This window comes from Lissotriton helveticus, chromosome 6 (assembly GCF_964261635.1).
Source record: "Lissotriton helveticus chromosome 6, aLisHel1.1, whole genome shotgun sequence".
In the NCBI taxonomy this organism is placed as follows: domain Eukaryota; kingdom Metazoa; phylum Chordata; class Amphibia; order Caudata; family Salamandridae; genus Lissotriton; species Lissotriton helveticus.
Window position 1 is genome coordinate 1,623,583,321 of NC_136067.1, and position 25,685 is coordinate 1,623,609,005.

General features: G+C 48.9%; 1 protein-coding gene across 2 annotated transcripts in view; it reads left to right on the forward strand.

Moving 5' to 3' along the window:
* VPS54 (VPS54 subunit of GARP complex) overlaps window positions 1–25,685 on the forward strand; it is a 624,042-nt gene that overhangs the window by 468,786 nt on the left and 129,571 nt on the right. For both annotated transcript variants that reach the window (XM_078649430.1, XM_078649431.1), the window contains exon 20: window positions 12,679–12,800. In XM_078649430.1, coding sequence (XP_078505556.1) covers window positions 12,679–12,800 — 122 coding nt within the window. The remainder of the gene's footprint in view (window positions 1–12,678; window positions 12,801–25,685) is intronic.

The window sequence follows — 25,685 nt, forward strand, 5'->3', positions numbered from 1 at the left end:
TTCCTGCAATAGTGGCATATCCGGTTGGTAGCTCAATGGTAATGACGGAGCATATAATACCGTCTGGCCCATTTTAGCCAGTATTCGGGCCCATGCAGTGGCCGTGCTAAGCACTGTTGTAGGCGTTTTGTCCCTGCCAGAGACCACCGCGTAAATTGCACCATCTATAGGGATAGGGTGGGCTAACCAATGCTCCGCAGCTAGTTGAGGCATATACCTAGGCTGGTGTACCCAAAAATAGGCATAGTGGGCTTGTGCTGCCTGATAGTACAGTTCAAAATTGGGCACTCCGAAGCCACCGTGTGTGTAGGGGCGTGTCAGGGTGTCCCACTTGAGTCGAGGCGATTTCCCTCCCCATACTAGCTTGATAAGTTCAGAGCGAAGCTGGCTAAAAAAAGATCTGCCCGGATAAAATGGGATGTTTAAAAATAGGTACAATAATTTCGGGAGAATGACCATTTTTATCAGGGAAGCCCTGCCCGCCATCGACAGAGGCAAGGTGATCCAGCGCGCCACATTGTCCATTATGCGATTCATGGTAGTGCCATAATTGACGCGCATAAGTTCATCTCTGTCCTTTTCTATGTGGATCCCAAGATATTTAAAATCACCCTAGCTCCAGGTAAGAGGAAAGTCTAGGTCAAACCGCTTAGTAGAAGGTGTAAGCGGAAAGATGCTGGACTTACTCCAATTAATCTGGACCCCTGACAGTCTACCAAAGCGCACGAATTCTCTGAGGATGGGGTTGAGATTGACGCAAGGATGTCGGATGTACAATGTGATATCATCCGCATACAGTGAAAGCAGGATCTGTCGTTAAAAGCACCGGAGCGCACTGTCATTGTGATGTTGTCTCAGTTTAGCGGCCAGGGGTTCTGTGGCAATCGCGAAAAGGAGAGGTGAAAGGGGGCATCCCTGTCTTGTCCCCCTCGTGATGGGGAATGAGGCAGACAGTTTACCATTAATGAGGGTCGTGGCCATAGGGCGTTCATACAGGAGTCGAATCCAGGCAATGAAAATCGCCGGGAATCCCATTCTCTCCAACACTCGGAACACATAGTCCCATTCCAGGGAATCAAACGCCTTGGTGGCGTCAAGAAAGACGGCCGCCATTGGCAGGTCTTCATGCACCGAGTTTAAAACAGAGAAGAAGGTACGCAGAATGTGGGAGGTAGCCCTGCCAGGGACAAAGCCAGACTGATCTGGGAGTATCAAATTGGGAAGTAGAAGGCTGATGCGGTTAGCAATGAGCTTGGCTAGTACCTTAACATCGCTATTCAATAAGGACAGGGGGCGGTAGGAGTCACACAGATGCGGTGGCTTGCCTGGCTTAAGGAGAGAGATAATAAGAGCCGTTCTCATTGAGGGCGGCAGGTGGCCCACCTCTAGGGCGTCCTCATATACCTCTCGGAGTACAGGGGCCATAAAATCGATGTAAGTTTTGTAAAATTCTATCGGAATGCCGTCCAATCCCGTGGCTTTCCCTGTCTGCATTCCCATAATTGCGTCCCGCACCTCATCTAACTCGAAAGGCGCACTCAGGAACTCTCTTTGGGCCTCACCAAGCCAGCCCAGCGATACATCTGCCAGATAATCCAGTAATTGCAGTTCTCCTACTCTAGAGGAGGTATATAGCGTGCTATAGTGGGAAACAAAGGAGTTGAGGATTTGTGTCGTGTCTCGAACTACCACCCCATCCGGACCCTCTATTTCAAGTATAATGTTGGGCTCGCGCATCAATTTAATCGTTGAGGCTAAAGCCTTTCCAGGCCGGTCGCCTTCACCGTAACGGCGAGCAGTCCAATGTTGGCTCCGAAATTTAGATTCTCTTGCCGCTTCTGTCGTGTATTCAGAGATTTTATCTCGGATCATAAGTAACGTAGAGTTGGACGGATTAGTGACCAATAAGGCCTCCAGAACTTTAAGGTCCCTCTCGATAGTACGTATGCGGGAGGTAATTTCTTTCAACAACCCTGACCCTTTAGCGATGCAGATTCCCCTTAATGTCACTTTAAACGCATCCCAAATAGTCTCAACATCTTTAACAGAGTCCTTATTCCGCCTAAAAAATTCGAGGCACTCCTCCTGAAAGGTGTCATCCAGTAGTAGTGAGGGGCGCATCCGCCACGCGGCAGAAGGAGGGCCCAATTCGGCTGCGCGCAGTGTAATTTTCACAGGGCAATGATCCGAGTAGGTCCTGGGGAGGTGATGTGCATGGTGAAGGGATGTGTAAAGGTGGGATGTCAGGAATATATAATCTAGTCTGGCCCATGAACGCGCCTGCGCAGTGAAGTGCGTGCCTTCCCTGAGTTCTCCATGTAGCTGTCTCCAGGCGTCTACTAAGCTATAGTCAGTAATTACTGCGCGCAGTTCCGCACGTGCCTTGGTGTAGTGGTGTGGGGAAGGGTGTGATCTATCTAATGCGGGCTCTAGCGTTGTATTAAAGTCTCCCCCCATATGATTTGATGTGGACCCGTCTCCATTATGGCTGCCCATAATGCCGTAAGAAATCTCGGGTCATCTATGTTAGGCCCATAGCAGCATACCAGGGTGACTGCCGTGTGCCTCAGCCTGCCCCACAGCATACAGTAGCGTCCCTGATCGTCTACCTTGGAGCCAGCCAAGACAAATGGTGTATTCCGCTTAACCAGGATTGCCGTCCCCCTAGCGTATGTAGAGTATGAGGAAAATGCAGCACTCATTGCCCATCTACTGGCGAAGGTGTGATTTGTGGACCTGTTAAAATGCGTTTCCTGCAGGAAAGCTATATGAATCGAGTGCCTGTCTAAGTACGATAGTACTTGCCGTCGCTTCCTGGGGTCCCCGAGCCCTCTAACATTCCAAGTTAGTATATTGAGATCAGTGTCACCCATCAATAACGAACAGCATCATCCCAAATGTCTTTTCCCCTTTCATGACCCGTCCACATGTATCCAAGGGGCCCTTGAAATGTACATCCGTGTGCATTAATAACTTGTGTCCCGTGTGTGCAACCTGTACTGCATGCCCTAAGGCACTCATTCCATAATCAGGTGAAGCATCAGTTGTCGACAATACAATCTGTATTCCAATCCTCAGTAAGACAACCAGAGTTAACCAAACAGTCCCAACCCCCTCCCCCCAACTTTGTAAAGACCCTAAAGCTGTACTGCGAGCTGCTGGCCAATCTTGAGAGATATACAATGCATAATAGACCATTGAAATACATATTGTGCAGTAAGTAACATAGCAGCCTGTAGGTGCACATCGTTGTCTAGTCATACAGTATAGGAAATGAAATACTGAGGCTCTACGCGTAAAGCGCGCCATGAATACCGCCCCACAGACACTACATGGCAAAGCATAATCTAGCCAGAGCTCACAGCACATGAAGCCAATCATACACATCACAGCAGGTGGGTCTCCACAGTAAGTCAGAGCATAATCAACAATCCAAAGCGCACCATCGTTAGCGCCCCCACCCCCCACCCTCTGGAGCAACCCCAACTTGCCAGTAATCCCGTCCCTCCCCCCACCCTTAACAAGTCCTAAAGTTCCCAACATTTGCAACAGTTGTAGTAAGTTCAATGGGGTACACCCTACAGGGTGCAGTCTAGTAGCGCACTGAACCTCCCCCCACTCCTTGGCCCTGTTTCCGACACCCAGTCCAGTCCCAATTCAGGTAGTGGGGGGGGGGGGGTGCCTGGAATACATTACCACCATCTTCTAATGAAAATCCGGGCATCGGTTGGAGTCCGCGGCTGAGCAGCAGATCGGGTCTCATCCAGTCATGTCGTCGCCTCCAACTGTGAGCAAGAGGTCGCAGAGGCGATGAGCAGTGTTATTCATCTTCGTTAGCTGAGTGAAAGTCGTCTTGTCTTTCTTCACCATGTCGTCTATTTTCCGCTCGTTCCCGTTTGAGTTGCTTTACAAAGTCTTTGACCTGTTGCGGATTAGTAAAGAAGTGCTGCTTCGCCTGGTGTGTCACCCTTAATTTGGCAGGATACAGGAGTGCATAGTCAATTTGGAGGGTCCGCAGCTTCTTCTTGACTTCCAAAAACTTTCTCCGTTGCTCTTGCACAACTGGCGTAAAGTCCGGATAGATGGAGAAAGTAACTCCTTCACAGGACAGCGTGCGCTGGGTTCGGGCTGCCCGTAAGGCAGCGTCTCGATCTCGATAATTGAGAAGGCGGGCAATGATGGGCCGTGGGGCGGCTCCAGCAGATGGCCTCGGTGCCAGTGATCGGTGTGCTCGCTCGACAATAAATTGTTTGGAGAACGCCTCAGGGCCAATCGCAGTAGTGAGTATCTTCTCAACATAATCCTCCATGCGCCCCGTGTTGGTCGATTCGGGAACTCCTACTACGCGTATATTATTACGACGGCTTCTTGCTTCTAACTCCTCATTCTTCGCGGCTATTATCCTAAGCACATTGTCCATCCTCGCGATTTGGGTCGTGTGTGTAGCCGTGGTGTCATCATTGTCGGATATGCGTTGCTCTGCGGCGGTGATACGCTCTTCATGCACATCCACTTTGTGCACCATTGCGTCCATTCTAGATGACATTCTGTCCACTTTATAAACAATGGTGGCGAACCCTTGTCGCATCTCTTGCATCATCTGTTGGAAATCTGAGGGGCCAGCGTGAGTCGCCGTGTCCGGTGGAGTGGGGGCCTGGGAGCTGCCCGCCTCCTGCGTGTTCCTTAATCCCTTTTTGCTGGTAGTCGAGTCAAACGATAGTTTGGGCTGCCTGTTGTCCGGTTTCCCCATGCTGAGAGTTTTGCAAGGCCTGCGGCAGTCAAGAAGGTGGAGGGCTCGAGGCAGGCAAGACAGTCGTCGTCTCCAGTGTTCGCCACGCTCAGCGTCTATCACAGAATTATCAATGCTGCAGCTCCAGCCTTGGTTTAGATCTTGGGAGTGCTCGTGTTTTTTGTGGGTAAGTGCGTATCCCCTGTCGCCTCTTCAGTGCCCAGGGTCCCCCAGCAGTGGCGCAATCAGCTACATACATGGGCTCAGCCGGGCCAGAAATGTACTCGGGCACCCACTGTACAAGTGTACACAAGGGCTATGGCAGTCAGTGCACCATTCAGCTTATCCACAAGGGAAAAGAAAGGGAACCGCTTGTCAGCCTCTCTTCACAGCACTGGGAGGCAGAGCAGCACGGGGACCATGCGTGCAGCGGGTCACGGGGCCTCAACATATATGTAGACTCTCGCCGTCCCAAGGCCCGCGCTTACCATCCGTGTGCAGGCTTGGGGCAGGGCTTCAGGTGAAAGCAGCGGAGCTCCGCGATCACGCAGCGGCGGTAGGGAGCAATCGGTCCCGCAGGCAATGGCAGCGCTCAATGGCACAGGTAGGAAAGCATCAGTCTTCCGACTAAAGAACAATTTGCCAACTGTTGGAAACGAAGGCTGACCCCTGCCATCAGTCTGTCCAGGCGTGGTAACTTCCTCACGCACTTGATGTTCAACGGGAGACAAAAGTGTAGGTTTTTTTTGGGGGTTTTTTAGAAGCCAAGCACACCAGGCGTACGTTCTCACGCTGTCCGAAATGGCCGTCGTCCCTCACGGCCGTCGTCAGTCAGCCGCGCCGTTGTATCTGCCGCAGGAGGCGCTGCGGAGATCCCCAGCGGCCGCCCCACAGTCGTCAGTGCTGATTCGCATGCAGAGCCCTCCCGCCTTGCGATGCGGAACACTCACCGCAGGCTTCACAGTGGGGGCCCGATTGTGCCGCAGCGCCGGGCCCACTTTCCTCGTGGCCCTCAGCGGCCTCTCGTAGCTCAGCAGTCCGGTGCCTCCCTCCGACTGTATCGTGCTCCACAGCGGGCGAATCTGTCCGCAGCCGTTTCTCCGAGCAGGAAGGTAGCAGCGCGCTGTGACTTTCACCGAAGGTCAGGCTGGACACCCTCTCTCGATTAGCACCGCAGTATCAATCCAAGACGGTGAAAAAAGAAGGATAATTGACGTATAATTATTCCAGGCTGCAGGAGTCTCACATCAGTGCGACCATTCTGCCAGTGCGCCCTCTAGCGCCCCCTCTATAGCTTATAATACATGGTTCCTATATAGGGAGGGTGTTTAAACTAGGCGCTGTATCACCTGTTTGCACTATCATTGTAATATGATTCCTCCTTTTGTATTTTATGGAGTTGTAACCATGCTGACCATATTATTCTTAATCATATGTCTGCTTGTGTTGACTAAAATACTGGGCTTGACATCACGTCATTAAAATAAATATTTCAACCTTACCGTGTCTCTTTTTTACTCCTGTTGTGTATTGGTATGAGAGTATAACAAAAGAGTGTTTTCACTTTCCACCATTCCTAAGATGGTCCTAAGTCGCATGTTCTAGGTTGTCTAATCATTGGTTACTTTGCTATAGTACGAAGAGCTAATGAGACACTGATTGCTAGCTGGTTGGGGTTTCTAGGTACTGAGGTGAGTTTCTGGTACACCACAATTCACTAATGTCCTAGGTCTCTGTGCACAGTTCTGTGTATGAGCAGAAATCCTTGCAACACTCTCCTTCTGAAACCTTACTTCCGTTTAATAAATCCCTTTTCCAATATCCTTCTTGGAGCCTAGTCCAAACCCTGCACTGGGGCTCCTGTGCATAGGACAAATGTCTGCCGCTATTGCGCCACACTTGGGGACCCAAGTTTCCTTACCCAACACCCCATCTCAGAGAGCTTGGTGGTCCAAGCTTTCACCACTAAGATCAACCCCGGCACATTCTCTACCACTCCTCCAGATAGGGAACCCAAGAGGCTAGATACCTTTGGCAAAATAAATTATCTTCTGCCACCCTTGCACTGCAGTCGGTGAACACCGCATACCTTTTGGGCCAATATTCCCATACAATCTGGGATTCGGTTGCACAAGTGCTGCCTATGGTCTCGGAGAAGGCCCTAGCGATACTCTCCTAGGCCATTGCAGATGGAAGAGACGCAGCAAAGTTCACCATACATTGTGGAGTGGACACGGACGACTCCGGGGTAGAGCAATTTCATTGTCGGTGGTCTTGTGGCAACACGCCTAGCTGAGAACCACTGGTTTTTCAGGGGATGTCCAAGCCTCACTCATGGACATTCCCTTTGATGGCTCTCCTTTCTTCAGAGAGAAGGCGGACTCAGCACTGGAGTGCTTTAAGAACAGGATAGCTGCGGCCATGGTTGGGCTTGTCTAGATCCCCTTGTCACCAGCTTACGCCCCTTTCGAGGCTGCAAAGGGGCCTCCAACCGTGTCCATAACCTCACTGCCACCATGGCCAACAGTCTTCCCAGCCTCTTTGTGGCCGAGGACGTGTGTCCTACAAACCATGTGGAACAGGTAGCTAGCTGTCACGCCAGTCCACCACCACCCCTGGCAGCCTCAACTTCCAAACCCCTTTAGTTTGCCCTTCGACCTTCATGGGTATTCAATGGGGGACAGGTTATGCCATCACCTGCACCACTGGGTGTCAAAAACATAGGACTGTTGGGTTTTGCAAATTGTTCAATGGGGCTACTCTATCCCTTTTGTGACTATCCCTGTCACCCACTTACGACCTGCTGATGAAGGACCACCTCTCCTTGCTACATCAGGAAGTGCTGACTTTCTTAGCCAAGGGAGCGATAGAGAGGATGCAGGCATCAGAAGTAGGTAGTGGTTGCTATACCTGCTACTTTCTGGTGCCCTGGAACGGAGTTGTTTCACCCTATCCTAGACCTTTACCATCTCAATTTCTTCCTGAAAAAGGAGAAATTCAAAATGCTCATGCTTGCTCAAGTTGTGTCTGTCCTGGACCTAGAAGACTGAATGGTAGCATTGGACTTGCAGGACGCATATTTCCACAACCCCTTTCTGCCTGCCTACAGATGTTACCTCCGGGTCATGGTGGGCCAAGAGCACTTTCAGTTTGCTGTGCTCCCCTTCTGCCTTGTCAGCGCCCCTCGGGTGTGCACCAAGGTGACGGCAATGGTTGCTGCTCATCTGCGGAGGTCAGTGGTTCAGTCTTCCCCTACCACAATGATTGGCTGTTGAAGGCGGACTCACCGCAGGCAGTCATCTTCTACCTCCAGACTACGGTGGACCTCCTACATTCGCTGTGTTCACTATTATTGTGCCAAAGTGGCACCTGATACCCTCTCAGAAGAGCTGCTCTAGACACAGTGCAGTTTCTGACCCATTCTCCAGAGAGGAGAGTCCAGGATATTCAGACTATGATACCGATGTTTCAGCCTCTATCCCAGTTGTTGGTGAGACTGATCCTGAGGTTTTTGGGCCTCATGGCTGCATCCTGCATCCTGCTTGTAGCACATTGCTGTTGGCATATGTTGGCTCTTCAGTGGGACCTGAAGCCCCAGTGGGTGTGGCATCATGGAAATATTTATGACATGGTCCAGATCTCGGAGTGAAATGCGAAAGATTTGCAGTGGTGGCTTAGGAACCGCGATTGAGTCAGTGGCAGACCCATGTCCCTTCCCCAAACTTCTGTGATGGGGCGGCCATCCGAGAGAGGTGGAGATAGAGGACTCTGGTCTCTGACTGATACTGGGCTCTGCATCAACCTATTTCGGCTTTGGGTGATTCGCTTGGCATTGAAAGCCTTTCTCCCAAAGGAAGACTTGCCGGTATTCACGGACAACACCACTGCCATGTGGTACTGAAGCCAACATGGTGTGGTGGGGTCGAGGATCCTTTATCAAGAGGCTCTGTGTCTCTGGACATGGCTAAACCGCCAGGGCATTTCCCTCGTGGTTCAACACCTGGCAGGCTCTCTGAACTCCAAGGCGGACAAATTCAGCCAAAGATGTTTAGCGGATCACAAATGGCCTCCTTACCCGGAGGTGGTGCAAACATTCTTTCAGTAGTGGGGAGAGCCTTGCTTAGATTGGTTCACCACAGCTCAGAATGCGCAATGTTAGCTGTTTTGCGAACTAGAGTTTACAAGTCAACTCTCGCTCGGAGATACTTTTTGTCTCGACTGGAGCTCCGGCCTCCTGTATACCTTTCCGACGATACCACTCCTGCCCAGAGTTCTCAAGAAGATCAGGAAAGACTGGGCCCAAGTTATTTTTGTGGCTCCGGAATGGGCACAGAGAGTCTGGTATCCCGAGCTGCTGAGAATGACCATTGGATCTCAGATCAGGCTGCCTCTTAGAGAGGATCTTCTATTGCATCAACTGTGGAGGGTTCTACACCCTTCACCTTCATGCTTAGGGAATAAGTAGCGACAGTTGACAGCTTTTGTCCTTCCTTTCAAAGTCTTTGATGGTATTCTGGCAGCCAGGTGTCCCTCCACCAAGTCTGTATATGCCTGCTGTTTGGATACGTTTGTAACATGGTGTGATTCTCACTACATCAATGACCTTTCTGCACCTTTTTTGAAAGTTGTTTTGTTTGCTCTATCATTGGCCCAGCGGGACTCTGGTCTGGGCACAGTTAAAGGTGATCTTTCAGCCATTTTGGAATTTTTGTGGTTGCCAGACCAACCTTCTTCATTTAAGTCACATATTGGGTCTAGGTTTGTGAATGGCTTGCAACACATGTTCCCCCCAGGCCATTCAGCAGACCCGAGTGGGATCTAAATGGTGTTCTCACCTTTTTGATGTGTGCACCCTTTGAACCTCTACACAATTGCTGTCTGGGCTTTTGACTATTAAAACTGCCTTTCTAGTGGCCATAACATTGGCTAGAAGTTTCTGCGAATTGCTGGCACTTTCAGCGCACCCTCCTTAGACAACTTTCCACTCAGACAAGTTGGTCCTCCGGACTGTGCCTCCTTCCTTCTGAAGGTTGTGACTCCCTTATATGCATGCCAGAACATCACCCTGCTAACTTTCTTTGCTCTGAAGAGGAAGAGAGACTTCACCGCCTGGATCCAAAAAGAGCATTGTCGTTCTGCCATGATCACACAAAACAGTTCTGGGTGAACGGTCAACTCTTCGTGGGGTAGTAGGAGCTAAGAAAAGGGGAGGTGTGCAGAAACAGACCATCTTAAGATGGATAGTGCTCTGCATCAAGATCTGCTATGCAGTGGCCAAGAATCAACAGCCTGAGGGTTTGCAGCTCATTCCACCAGAGCTAAGGCCGCGACCTCTGCCTTAACCTGCGAAGTACCTCTTCTGGATAACTGTCAGGCAGCAACGTGGGCGTTCTTGGTCATGTTTACCGAACAGTACTGTCTGAAAAGTTAGGCCTGTTGCAACGGGCACTTCGCCCGTTCTGTTCTTCAGGACTTTATGATTTGAAATTGGCTTTTCAGACCCACCTCCAGGGAGGTATTGCTTGGGTATCCATTCCTTTTTTTTTTTCTTTATTGAGCAGTTCGTAGCCAAAACATGAGAAAACGGAGGCTAATATTTTGATACTGATACAAAATACATAAATAAATAACCAGGAACCGCATCACATATTCCATATATTTGATATAAAGGGCTGGGTAGAAAATTGCCAAGTGCTGATCGTAGTGCAAACTCATATAGTATAACGCCTGCAAACAGACAACTTTAGCATTTTGACTCAAGTTATAGATCAAATATATGTCCAGTGCAAAAAGATATCTTAAAATAAAAAGTCTACATACTTCTGAACATCCTAGATAACTGTCTAATCTACTGTGTTGAAATTGATTTCCCAAACCATCAATTAATATATAGTTAGTAGCTACAGTATTTACTCTTGAACCTAATATAGCTAATATCCGGAATACATTAAATGCAATCACAGAATTTACTGGGTTGGGGATTATAAGGTCAACCAAACAAAAACAAAGATATTGCTGTTCAATACATCTCCTAATAATCTTCCCACAATCTTCACTCTCAATATTCATCTCAGTGATCTATCATATATATATATATATATATATATATATATATATATATATATATATATGTATATATATATATATATATGTGTGTGTATATATATATATATGTAGCACATGATTATTCTTAATTATTTGAATTCAACTATAAAGCTACATTCAATAATATAAATACCTTGCTGGATATATGGGGTTTTCTCCCTGTATCCCTTATTGGTAGAGTGGCCCTGATAAAGATGTCGATCCTTCCACTGGTACTTTATTTATTACGCTTCCCATTATAATTACTAGATCGTATTTTAGAGAGCTTGATCATCTGTTTCAAAAATTCATCTAGAATGACAGGCAACCTAGGGCTAGAATAGCAAAATCACAAGGGAGGCTTGCTTGACCTCACTGCAAAACACTTTTAGATAATATAGGTCAAATTATGATTAACACCGAAGAACTAGACAATTTGATTTTGTTCCAAAAGGCCAAAGAGTCTATAATTGAATTATCGTCCTTTAAAGAAAAAAAAGAAAATCCAATGAAAACTAGATACAGGTAATTGTTTTCATATTTAAAAATTGAAGAGTCCTGAATTGCCATGTCTTTATTTTACTAAAGTAGTATCGGTTTTATGGCATTGTCCTCCTTAATGAAGTTATGGAACATTTGAAGCGTAAAGGGTTCACCAGGTTAGGAGATTTCTTATGATGGGGCGAGACATCGACCGTGGGATGAAATAATCTTGTGTTTAGGGAAGGAGGCCAAAGACTTGGAATTTAATGAACAACAGATCAGTATCCTACTGTCTTCAACGTGCTCCGTTTGGAGCCCAGAGATCATGTGTTGATGCACATTTATTATAAAAGTCAGTTAACAGGCTTGGGAATATGGTACCGGACTATATGGAACAACACCCCAAAAATTTTGGTTGATGATTTTTTGATTAAAATCACCCATACTACGGGTTGTTCAGTTATCAAAGAAGAATGGTCGCATATCGCAGAATTGGGATACAAGTCTTTAAGGACCGCAAAATTTAAAACAATGGCTTTTTTGTCAAGATGGCTGGCCTACTACACTCCCCACAGATTGCATTAGATGATTCCCACAGTTCCAGAACAGTGTTTTCATTGTAAATTAGTTGGGTATCTAATCAAAGGTAAGGAATGTTCAACTAGAAGTCTCTATCAGGTGAACAAAGTTACTTCACTTCGGTAACGCCTAATCTGCTAGAAACTCTAGTTTCAGGTTCCTTGCCAATTCTCCCCGTTCTGCAAGCCAATTTCAGTGTCCGGGATACCATTCTCAGGGCCATAATTGTTCACACCAATGGTCAGTTCTAATCATTGCTCCGCGATCCTGACGTGGAAAGTCACGAAAGTAACTGATGTCAGCGCTCCGATATGGTGCCTGTATAGGTTCAGCACATGTTACTTCTGGTGCGGGGTACTGCTCAATAACTTCCAGATCCATTTCAACGCCTGGGGATTAGGTAAGGAATTAGCGGCTAGATAGTCTCTAGCAGGTAATGCATTATCAAAGGTAACTAACTTGTTCTTCATGCTCACTCAAGTGACTGTGGGAGTGGGCAAAGATACAGAGAATCTTGTCTGTGCTTAACTTGACATCACCTTTTTCAATGCTGATAATAATTGACAGTAGTGCGACACAACAAATAGCCTGTGCGGAAAACAAACGAGTATCAACTGTTATGGGAAAACCAGAGATGAGTTACAGGTCAGTAACATTTCTATCATGCCATCTTTTTGACTGGCACATCAAGTACGGTGTGAAACCAACATAATTAATAATGATCAAGTAGAAGCAGTACTTAGAGATGCAATTCGCTACCTCATCAGTATTAATGTCGGTTTTCTGTGGCTTTTATTTTGTAGCTCTTTCATCGCGCTGCTTGCAGCTGATTGTACACTATGTTCCCATTATCAGAGCACATTTTGAAGCTCGAATGCAACCGAAACACTACAGTATGCTCCGGCATTTTGACCACATTACAAAGGTAGGACATTTTAAGAAGCAAGACATTTTAACCAATAATTATTTGCTTTTTGTTAGAATTGTTCATGATTAAAGGAACATACTTTGCTGTGTATCAACAAAAATAAGTTCAGAGTGCACTGTTATTATGCAGTGAAAACACATGAATAGCTACGTTGTGATTACTATTATTAATATTATGCAGATGCAAGGATTTTTCTCTTGTACCTGTAGAAAAAAATAACTTGTCACCATAATATGCTAAGTACCTGCATACTATTTAATATGTTCTGTACCTTTAACTGCAATAGCAGAATTGTTTCCATCACAGTAATGGAATGTATGTTCCTAATGAATGTTGCTATTATTTGAAAAGGTGTTACGTTTACAGTGTTGTCGTGCTATATATATTTTTTGCTTTTGTACAGGTAGACTCCAAATAGAGATCTCTAATGTATGTAGTAACTTTATCATTCTGATGGATACTTCTAACTGCAGGTTTCTCACTTTTGAATATCCCCAAGGCTCCAGGCTGGACCCGGAGAATTTTGCAGCAGTGATCATGCGCACTACTATAAGCGATGTTCGGTTTCGCGTTGGTTCCATACTGCCTCGGACGTTTTAGAGCACAGCTGCATATTAGCGACACCGCTGAATGCTGATTCAGGGGTGTAGGTGTAGGTTCCTTTCTTTCTGGGCATTCCTACGCAGATTTGTAGCTCTGCTCCCAACTGTCTCGGTCGTCCGACAACTCCTAAAATCTTTTTTAGATGTGTGCTAGAGAACAATGACCCACTGAAAACAATGGATTTGGAGGTGTGCTGTGACTGCAGGAAGCAGATGTCAGTCACAGACTCGCGCGAGATATGCTTTTGGTGCCTGAACACAGCTCGTAGTTGGGCAACAAGTGTGTCCTAATGCATCCGAGACGATTGGAGATGGGGAGGCGAAGACACCTACCACAGGATGAAGTCCAGGCATTCGCGCAGATCTTGCTCCCACTCCATGTCTTGGGCTGGGCCTCGGGCTGGTTCTCCTATCACTCCATTTCCTGCTCAAAGTCTTCCTGTAACTCAAAGGGTACATGCAAGCATAAGAAAGCAAAGCAGGACACGACATCCATTCCACCACTCTGGTTACAAAGAGAAGGTGCAAAGGTGTCATGATAAAAGTCACACTGCATCAAATTCACCAACCATAAACTTGATTCCTCAATTGACTCCTGCCAACTAATTTTCCTCCCACACCAGAAAAGATTTGTACAGATCATTTGTAGATCAAGTTATAGAAGCATATTCCTCACCCTAAGAATATTTCCCAGTTGCCAGACTAGATCTGGAAACGTATCATAACACCCTACCGACGCACAGATAGATGGCGCTGTGCTGCTCTGCACTCACTTCTTTCCACCCAAGAAGTGTCTGAGAATAGCTGCATATGTGCCACCTCTATGTGCCGTCTTCTGTTCCTTTTCTTTCCGCGCCTTTGAACGCGTATCTGAGTTCTGCTCCTTCTTTAGTAGATTTTCAATGACCATAAAATGTCAAAATCCAGTGTGCAAGGGAGTGATCTCCCCTCCAAAAACTACAGGATTTAAACCAATGCGATGACTGTAGAAAACACATGTCGGAACGGGTGTGCCTTTGGTCTCTGGGTATGATTTCAAGTCATGCGCTGAGTGCGTCCTCCTGCACCTGAAGGGGATTTGGTACTATGAAGATGTATATCGCCAAACATAAAAAGAAGTCACAGTCTGCGCGTACATCCTGTTCCAAGTCAAGGGTGCAGACCTGCTCCTTCTCCTGAGGCCGATACCACATGGGGGCCTCTTCGCAGCCAAAGTTATCTCAATCAATCAATCAATCAATCAAATCATTTATATAGCGCACTACTCACCCAGAGGGTCTCAAGGCGCTAGGGGAGGGGAGTCAGCTACTGCTCGAACAGCCAGGTCTTGAGTTGCTTCCTGAAGGCGAGGTGGTCCTGGGTCAGGCGGAGGTGGGTCGGGAGGGAGTTCCATGTCTTGGCGGCGAGGTAGGAGAAGGACCGTCCCCCTGTGGTGGCTCTTCGGATGCGGGGGACGGCAGCGAGGGCGTGGCCCGTCGATCGGAGCTGGAGTTTGGGAGCGTAGAAGTTGAGGCGACTGTTGAGGTACCCTGGGCCTTGGTTGTGTAGGGCTTTGTGTGCGTGGGTGAGGAGACGGAAGGTGATTCTCTTGTTGACCGGGAGCCAGTGCAGGCCTCTCAGGTGTCCGGAGATGTGGCTGCGACGGGGGATGTCCAGGATGAGTCGTGCTGAGGCGTTCTGGATCCGCTGGAGTCTCTTCTGGAGTTTGGCGGTGGTTCCGGCGTAGAGGGAGTTGCCGTAGTCCAAGCGGCTGGTGACGAGGGCCTGGGTGACCGTCTTCCTGGTCTCGGTGGGGATCCACCGGAATATCTTACGTAGCATGCGCAGGATGTTGAAGCACGACGAGGAGACGGCGTTGACTTGTCTGGTCATGGAGAGGGAGGAGTCCAGGATGAATCCCAGGTTGCGTGCGTGGTCTGTTGGTTTGGGTGCGCTGCCCAGGGCGGGGGGCCACCAGGAGTCGTCCCAGGCAGAGGGTGAGGATCCCAGGATGAGGACTTCCGTCTTGTCCGAGTTCAGTTTCAGGCGGCTGTTCTTCATCCATTCGGCTACCTCTTTCATCCCTTCGTGGAGGTTGGCTCTGGCGGTGGCGGGGTCGTTGGTGAGGGAGAGGATCAGCTGGGTGTCATCGGCGTAGGAGATGATGTTGAGGTTGTGCTGGCGTGCGATGGCTGCGAGAGGGCTCATGTAGACGTTGAAGAGGGTAGGGCTGAGCGAGGAGCCTTGGGGAACGCCGCAGATGCCTTCGGTGGCTTCAGATCTGAACGGTGGGAGGCGGACTCTCTGTGTCCTTCCGGCGAGGAAGGAGGTGATCCACTCCAGTGCCTTCTCCTGGATTCCGACGTTGCTGAGACGCTGTACTAGTGTACGGTGGCAGACCGTGTCGAAGGCCGCGGAGAGGTCTAGGAGGATGAGGGCTGCTGTTTCTCCGTTGTCGAGCAGTGCTCGGATGTCATCGGTGGCTGCGATCAGGGCGGTCTCGGTGCTGTGGTTGGCCCGGAAGCCAGACTGCGAGAGGTCGAGGGATCCGTTCGTCTCGAGGAAGGCGGCCAGCTGCTTGTTGACGGTCTTCTCGATGACTTTTGCAGGGAACGGGAGCAGCGAGATGGGGCGGTAGTTCTTGAGGTCAGTGGGGTCGGCTGATGGCTTCTTGAGAAGAGCGCTGAGTTCGGCGTGCTTCCAGCTCTCCGGGAAGGTAGCCGTGTCGAAGGAGGTGTTGATGATGTCCCGCAGGTGGGGTGCGATGACAGCGTCGGCCTTGTTGAAGACGTGGTGGGGGCAGGGGTCGGTCGGAGATCCGAAGTGGATGGAGTTCATCGTGCGGACGGTGTCTTCGGTGCTGATCGGGGTCCAGGCGCGGAGGGTGGTGGTGGGGGGCGGTGGTCCGGTCATGGCGTGCGTTGGTTGAGTGCTGAAGCTGTTGTGTATGTCCGCGATCTTGTTGTGGAAGTAGGTGGCGAGGGAGTTGCAGAGGTCTTGCGAAGGGGTGATGTTGTTGTTTCCGGCGTTGGGGTTGGAGAGCTCTTTGACGATGTTGAAGAGTTCCTTGCTGTTGTGTGCGTTGTAGTCCAGTCGTTCCTTGAAAGCAGTTTTCTTGGTGGCACGGATGAGTTGGTGGTGTTTTCGGGTGGCGAGCTTGAGGGCAGTCATGTTGTCCGGTGTTGGGTCTCTGCGCCAGGTTCTCTCGAGGTCTCGGCAGTTCTTCTTGGAGCTCTTGAGTTCGTCGTTGACCCATGGGGCTTTCTTGCTGCCGGGTCTGCTGGGCGGGGTCCTCAGGGGGGCGAGGTCGTCTGCGCAGTCGCTGATCCACTTGGTGAGGTTGGTGGCCGCTTGGCTGGGGTTCGTTGCGCTGGTGGATGGGTTCTTGCTCAGGGAGGACGTGAGCTGGTCGGCTGTGATCTTGTTCCAGCTTCTGCGTGGGACCTGTTGTTGTTGGTGGTGGATCGTGGTCCTTTTGAAGCTGAAGTGGACGCAGCTGTGGTCCGTCCAGTGTAGTCCGGAGGCGTGGCTGAAGGCGATGTCCTTGCTGGATGAGAAGACGGGGTCGAGTGTGTGTCCGGCGTAGTGGGTGGGGGTGGTCACCAGTTGCTTGAGTCCGAGGTTAGCGAGGTTGTCCAGCAGGGTGGTGGTGTTGCGGTCGTTGTTGTTCTCCAGGTGGAAGTTGAGGTCCCCGAGGAGGATGTAGTCAGCGGAGGGGAGGGCGTGCGGGCTGATGAAGTCGGCGATGTCTTCGCTGAATTGTGTGCGTGGTCCCGGGGGTCTGTAGATGAGGGTGCCTCTGAGGGTGGTCTTGGGGTTGATGTGGACCTGGAAGTGCAGGTGTTCGGCGGGTGCGAGGGAGTCGTCGGTGTTGGTCGTGATGCGGATCGTGTTCTTGTGGATGATGGCGATGCCTCCTCCGGCCTGGTTGATACGGTCCCTACGGATGATCTTGTAGCCGTCTGGGATGGCGATGGCGATGTCGGGCGCTGAAGAGGCGTTCATCCAGGTTTCCGTGAGGAAGGCGACGTCTGGTGAAGTTGTGTCGAGCAGGTTCCAGAGCTCGACGGCGTGTCTGTGGACGGAGCGGGTGTTGAGCAGGATGCATTTCAGGTGGCTGCTGCTGTTGCTCGTCTTGGTGTTGGTCGGTGCTGGAGAGGTGCAGGTCCGGATGCAGGTGAACTTGCAGGAGTGGCAGCAGAAGGGTCCGTGGGTGCGTCTCGGGGTGGCTCGGTAGCAGCCCGGGAATCTACCGGCGTTGAGTGCGTAGAGTTCGGTGGCGTCGTAGGTCCGGCGGGTGGGCTGGTTTCTGCGGGGGCCAGGGGTCCTGGCGCTGGGCGCGGCCAGGCACGGACGGGCGTAGACGAGCTTACCTTTGGCGCACCTTCGGCGCTCAGTCGGTGCTCCCGCTGCGCGGTCGCTCTGGGGGCGTCATAAGAAGGGAGCCGGGAGCTTGCTGTCCAATCGGCTGGCGTGGGGGTGGGGCCGCAGGCAGGCAGCGGCGGGAAAGCGGGTGCAGGCAGGCTAGGCGGGCAGCCCTGCGGCGGCTGGGGCGCTGAAATCGGCGTCGGCGCAGTGCGGCGTTGGTACAGGCAGCAGGAGGCTCAGGAGGGCTCAGGAAGCAGGAGAGGTAAGGAGCGTGGGGGCGACCAGGCTGAGGGCGCAGTGGTGTCTGGTATGAGGGCATCAAGGTGGCACTCGATCTCAATCCCAATACCCGATTGAGGAGCCAATTTCACAATTGAACTTGATGCTCCCCAAGTTCCTTGGGCCATCAGTGAAGTCACAGCGGGTCAAGACCTTAAAGGAGGCCATGCTGCTTATTTTTGGCACTCTTCCGGCTCTCTCTGGCGTGTTTTTGGGTCCAAAGGTCCACAAATGCCTCCATGTGGGTTTGCACCGGCAAATCAGTCCTCTGTGCCATCTGAGGTTCTGGATCCAGTCTCTGGTTTCACACCTACTCAGGGGCAGACCTCCACTCTGGTCCCAAGACCTTTGCAAGACCCTCTTTCATCAACGTAGCACCGACCGCGCCGGAGAGAATCTGGTGCCGGCTATGATGCGCCCAAACCCCCACTCACCCTGAATCTGTCTCAACCTGACAAAGGTCACACTATTGACTCAACTCCAGCACACCTGGTTCCCATACAGCCTGCTTCTGACCGCATACCTCAACTATCATGAAGCCTTCCTCAAAAGCTCCATCATCGTTTGGTTTGGACTTTGACCAGAGTTCACCACCACCATGCTGATGAAGGGGATGACTTACCCCCACATTATGATGATGATGATGACAGTTTGTACATAAATTTACAGTAGACCAGCGGGCTTGATACTTCCTCTGACAGAGGTTGAATGTTTGTCCTTGGGCCACCAAGGGAAGAGAGTGTTTTCTTAGCTGTGGTAATTCGACCTACAACTGCCTTTTGTTGAAGGTAAGACTAATTATTTCACAGAAGTCCTGCAACCTGGGTCTGCTTCCTCTGAGCCCTTACTTTTATTCAGCAGAGCCCTAACTCTCTGATGGCACTTGGTCTTACCCACCAGTGAACAGTCCGGTGGCCAAACGCATACACTGGTGTCCGGCGACCCCTTTGTTTTCCTACCCAGCATCCTACTCCTGAGAGTTTGGTGGTCTAAGCTACCACCAGCAAGATGAATCCTAATTCATTCCCCATGAACCACTCCAGATAAGTCAAAAAGAAGTAAGGCATTCAGAAAACAAATGTTTGGCTAGCCCAGCCTCGAGGTTGCTCAATGCAGTTTGCCTACTAGGCTGATATACGCACGCCCTGGGGTACAGCTAGAACTTGCTGGAAGTCCCAGAAGAATTTAGAGCCTCCATGGCTCAAGCCATTGAAGATATGTGATTTGTGCTGGCCTGGATACTACCGATTGCTTGGGGAGAGCAGTCTGCACTAGTTTGGTGCAACATCGCCATGAATGCGATCTGCAGGTTTTTCAGGAGATGTTCAGGCATCCTTTTTGGATATGCCTTTCGACTGATCTGTCTCTTTGGCACAAAAGCTGATTCCACTTTAAAACGATTAACGAAAGTCAGGTCACAGTGCATTCTTTGGTCCTTTCGACCCCTGCCAGTCAGTTTCTTCATTCGTTTTGTCCCTTCCAATGCTACTCAGAGAGCTGATGTACAGGCAGCGCCATGGTCCTCCTGCCCCCACTGCAGTTACCCTAGTTATTTCATGCTCTGGGACTGGGATCCTGCAGGCAACGCGCAGGGCACTTATGGACATCTGTTTTCCCAGTCAGTCACCTGCGGCATCAGCCTCCAAGCCATTTTAATTTCCTCTCAGTGGCACACAATCACCCTGTGGGAGGCAGGATCCAACACTTTCTCCCAGGTTGGCAATCCGTCACACCCAATAGGTGGGTCCTCCAGATCATTCAGCAGGGCGCTGCCCTTCCGTTTCTTTCCGACTCACAGCAGTTTCCTCCCACATCAGAGTGGCTCTGAGGTGCACCTACCCAACTTGCTGCAAGAGGGGCGACCTCTGCTTTCCAAAGGGGCCATCGAGAGGGTCCTGGACTCGGAAATAGAGTGTGTGTTACTTAAACGATTACCTCATGCAAAAGAAGGATGGAGGCTTCCAACCTGTTTTAGACATTCTCCCCCGGAACGACCTAATGTGGAAGGACAAATTTGAAAATGCTCACAATGGCCCAACTTCTGTTTGTCCTGGTGCTGGGCGACTGGCTGGCTGCCTTAGACCTGCAGGACACATTTTCATATACCTGTCCTGCAGTCTCACAAACGTTACTTGCAGTTCAAGGTAGGCCAAGAGCGTTTTCAATTTCCCATTTTCCCCTTTGACCTCCCCATCTCCCCTCCGGTGTTCAAAAAACTGATGGCAGTGGTCACTGCTCATATTTGGAGGTAGAGATTACCAGTTTCCTCCTATCTCGACAACTGGCTGTTAAAGGCAGACTTGCCACAGTCAGTCTGAGATCGCATCCAGACAATGGCGAACCTTCTAACATCAGTAAGGTTCTTGAGCAATGAGTCAACGTTGCGCAGAACTCCTTGCCAGAGGCTTCTTTTTTTAGGAGCCGTCTTGGCCACAGGGCAGTTTAGAGATTTTCCTCCAACGGTTCACGATATTGAGGCTATGATCCTGATATTTCAGCCTTGGTCCAGGATCACAGTGAGAACAGCTCTGAGGCTTATTGGTCACTTGCCTCCTGCACCTTCCTTGTCAGCTAGATGTATTACAAGCAGACTCTGCAATAGAATTTGATGTTTCCATGGATCCAGCATAAAGGAAATCTGACAGATGTCATCCAGATCTCGGAGGAGACAGCTGATGGTCTGTATTGGTGGCTGCTCAAACTCAATTGGTACGCGGCAGGTCTCGTTCCCTTCCCACCCTGAGATGACAGTGGTGACAGACTCTTCCCCTCCTGGGCTGGGAAAGTCATTTGTGGGAGGTGGAGATCAGAGGACTCAGTGACCGACAGAAGCCAGGCTCCACATTAGCCTGTTGGAGTTGCAGAATATTTGCCTTGCTCCGACAGCCTTCTTGCCATGCACCAAAGGGAGGCTTCTCATGGGCAACTCCACTGCCACTACCTCTGGTGTTGGTTGGAGTGCCAAAGCGTTTTCCTGTTTGCCAACCACTTGGCAGGGTGTCTGAATGCCAGAGCAGACATGCTGAGCAGCGTTATTGGCAGATCACGAATGGCGTCTACATCCCAAGGTGGTGCAGGGCATCTTCCACAATGAGGAATGCACAACGTTGAAAATGTGGGTATTGAAGTTTCTGCAAAAAGCTTTGTTAGTAAAACATTTTGGCTGGAATGGAACACTGGATTCATGTATGCCTTCCCGTCCGCCACCACTCCTGCCCCAAGTTCTGGAAAAGATTAAGAACGACCAGGTGAAATCATGTTGGTGACTCCGCTTAGGCCAGTAGAATGTATATGTGGAACTTCTGGGTATGAGCATCTGTCCTTCAATCAGGCTACCTCCGATCAGGCTGCCACTTCACAAAGATCTTCTGTTGCAGCAACAGGGCAAACTCCTCCACCTGAATTTGCGCAGTCTACACCTACATACGTGGAGATTGAGCAGCAGCTATGGACTGTGTTTGATCTGCTGCCTGAAGTGGAGAATGTCATCCTTGCCATCAGTGCCATTCCACGAAATCCATTTATGCCAGGCACTGCGGTAAAATTGTGGGCCTGGATGGGGCTCTTTAGACTGATCCCTTACAAGCAAAGCTGTCAAACATCCTTTTGTTTGTTTTATTTTTGGCACATGATGTGGGCACTCTTAAAGGTTGTCAGTCCTTTCCACCCTTCTATGTTTACTGGATTCAGCTGTCCTGGTTTATATCACCTGTTGTGATGAAATGTATTAAAGGCTTGACACACACGTACCCTCCCAAGCCGTTTGTGATGCCATACTGGGACCGTAAAATGTAGATAAAGGGGTTAGACCCATGTAGTCAGTGGGACCTGGGTAATTGATAGAGATATATAAAGGGGTCCCAGACCAAGCAAACAATTAATTATATTACATTCACATAATTATTTGAATAGATTCAAAGCAAATGAGGGTGCTCAGTGTTTTTATTTTCACTGCACCATAGGACATTCAATGATAGAAAAATCATTAGTATAGTACATAAAATTCAAATGCGCCCACAGGAGGAAGGGAAGGAGTGCAAGGGAGGGGATACAGTTCAATTAGTTACACATCACTAATCAAAAATCATTGAGCATGAATCCATGAGTTAAATCATAATTATCATTGATCCACATATGAGAGGTCAAGAGAAACACATATCAAACAAAACATTTTGCATGAAAGATACCCCTATCATGATTATTATTATCAATCTTGGGTTAGGAGTTCTTGGTTGTAGATAATAGTCTACGTTTCGACCCAGAAGGTGTAGGACAGTGGATCCTTACTCGCGGGTCTTCGTCAGGACGTGAGGGGGGTGGAGGGTATGTTGGGCTGATTCCTAGGCACAAAATTAAAGATAAAGGCTCATTAATTAAACCGGTCTCGAAGAGTCCCGACATAGTTAATCTAGAAAAAATTCAGAAAAAACGGAGGCCCGTTTGGTGAAAAGGAGAATTAAAAAAGTTTAAAAAGGAGGAGGGTAGTTATACTAAGGATAGGTTGTTGAAAAAGCCACCTATTACACTTTTTAACAATAACAATTACCTGATAGACCAGGCAGAAAAACGGCCAGCCCAAAAGCGTGGTCCGTCCCCAGGCGATGCCTTGTCCTGCGTGGTATTTGTCAGGATCTGAAAGGCCATGATGGAAAAATTTAAAAAGGATTTTATTATTATGGCGCCAAAACCGTGAATGATTCGGTAAACAAAGGATTATCATCGGAGACCGCTAAACAGGGAGCCTACCTTATTTTCTAAACATTAGGGTATGAATCATCCAATGTTTCCCGTCGTACCCGGGTGTGTTCAAAATTCTCAAAAATGGCCCAAGGCGCTCGTGCCGCGTCTGAAATACACCGAATTGCAGAAGGGGGTTTAGTCATCGGTGAAAGAAATTATAGGGGTGGATGGGTGATGCACCATTGTTCGGAAAACTCACCCACGGAGATAATAGATATTCCAAAGCGGAGTATTCGAGCCGGCGTCTCACCGCGTCTCCTTATTTCTATTATTGGCCGTACCGGGGTGTACAAGTTCCTCAAATAATTCAAGCGCCCCCGTCATATATCTGAAAAACACCAGATCATAAAGGGGGGTGTTGGTTTAAGGAATTCAAAAGGCTGGATCCTAAAGAGAAAAAATAGCGTCGCTACTCTAAAACTCACCCGGGAGGATTGTGAAAGCTCAAAGTGGAGCAAGGGAGCTGGCGTCTCACAGCGTCTCCCTGGACTCAGGAAGTGTTGCCTGGGTAACCAGGGTAGTTTTCTAACCTCGTGGAGGAAAGACTAACCGCCGTTGCTAGGTTACATAGGACATTCAGTGATGGGTACGAGGAGGGAAAAGAGACTCCCGTTGAAGTGTAGAAAAGTAGAAAAATCTCACCGGCCCGGCACAGGAGACATAGGCATATTTAGAAAAAAACTTTAGATTGGGAAACCACGATGTCCGGGAAAGAAATACACATCATTTACCTTTGGGCTCATAATGGTTTTGCGTGGACCTGCTACAAAAGCGGTATAAAAGGGCTAAAGAGGTCGCCCCGATTTTCCAACAGCATCAGTTTGGCATTTAGAAACGTAGGTTACATTTGTCACTTAGAAGGTATGAAGGCGCGAACCTGCCAAACATGGCGGTCAGGCGCACAATATTTCAGAAACAGTTTTCATTATCAGTGGCACATTATTCATCAAGGCAGTCTATTGATACTATAGAGGCGCAAACCTGCCAAACATGGTAGTCAGGCGCTCATTTTGTATCGGAAACACTTAAAAAACATTTGTAAATTAGATAGTTGAAAAAGAAGCTGTTGGACACCAGCTAAACGCCTTATGAGAAAGTCATTACAGAGCAATGCATATACAGAGTCCCAGATAGACATAAGCACCCCACCAGTGTGTGGGATACGGGCACAGCTCAAAGTGTAGCCATTTGCGCAAAACTGCTCTCCGACTCATTCAAACCCATATGTACTGAGTCAAAGAATCCAATCCATTTTATCTCCCTTACATTAAGAACAGGTTCTATGCTACCTCCCCTTGGGCCTAGTCTGACCTGCTCCAAAACTGTCCACCTCAGGCTTTCCGGGAGGTGATTATTTGCATTACAGTGGTCAACCAAGGGGGCACCGGCGACCTTGCACCTTACACGGCTGCAGTGCTGCATGAAACGTACTTTTACTCGTTGTTGTGTCTGTCCCACATATATTAGGTCACAGGGGCAAGTTATGCAGTATACCACATTGGTGGAATTACAGTTGGTGTGTGACTTGAGTGGAACTTGATGCTGCTTGTGAGTGAAGATTTTAGTCTGAATCGTCGCTGGGCAGGCTTTGCATGAACCACATCGATAATGTCCCACAATGGGAGGCAGATTCCACATGGTTGCAATGGATGGTTCATCAGGAGTCGTAAGGAAGGAGCGCACCACATGGTCTCGGATGTTCCTTGCTTTTTTAAAAGCATGAAGAGGTGGGCACTTGCTATTGAGGTCTTCAGATATCAGATTCCAATATTTATTGATGGTTTTCTTTACCATATTACTTTTTGTGGAAAAAGTTGTTACACAAATAAGGCGTTCCTCACTATTGTTCTTTTTTTCTCCAGATTGTAATAAAGTTTCTCTGGGGTTAAACCATGCTCTCTTCTTTGCTTTCTTAACCAATCGCCTCGGGTATCCGCGTTCAAGTAATCTACCCATGAGTGTTGCTGATTGTTCCATGTAGTCCTCCTTCCTACTACAGTTTCGGCGGATCCGCAAAAACTGGCCGAAAGGGAGGTTGTCACGAAGACCTCTAGGATGATGACTGGAGTATAGTAGTAAAGAGTTCCTCTCCGCGGGTTTCCTGAAAAGAGTAGTTTGAAGGGTCTCATTTTCCACAAAGATTGTTAAATCCAGGAAATCAATGGACCTCTTGTCAAATTTAATGGTGAATTTTATATCCGGAGATCTATCATTGAGCCAGTTGAAAAAGGTGGTGATTTCATCCTCGGTTCCTGACCAGATACAGATGATATCGTCAATGTATCTCATCCACATGTGTATTTGAGATCTGAATGGGTTGGCATTGGTGAGTACGAAAGTGTCTTCATACATTGACATGAAGATTATGGCCAGATCCGGGGCAAAGGCCGCCCCCATCGCCACGCCCTTAGTCTGAAGGTAGAAGCAATTCCGGAAGATGAAAAAATTCCGCATCATTGCAATCATGAGTAATAAAATAATAAACGATGTGGGTACCCGGGCGGGTGCCTCCCGTTTGTCAAGTGCAATTGTCATTGCCTCAAGGGCCTCCTCCTGGGGTATGCTAGTGTACAGTGACACAATGTCACAAGTTGCCAAAAGATCTTGGGTAGAATCATATGAGTATCCATCGATCAAATTGATGGTGTGTGTGGTATCCCTTAGATATGTTGTAGTGGCCTCCGCCAACGGTTTTAGGAAGAAATCTATATACCTGCACAGAGGTTCCAGCAATGAGCCACACCCAGACACGATGGGGCGTCCCGGGGGCTGGTGGAGATCCTTGTGGACTTTCGGTAGAGTATAGATTGTAGGGAGTCGCGGGTGCTTCTGGTTCAAATACTGAAATTCGTGTTCTGATAGAAACCCTTGTTGTAAACCCTCCTGTGTGACCCTCAAAATCTCAGCCATTAGG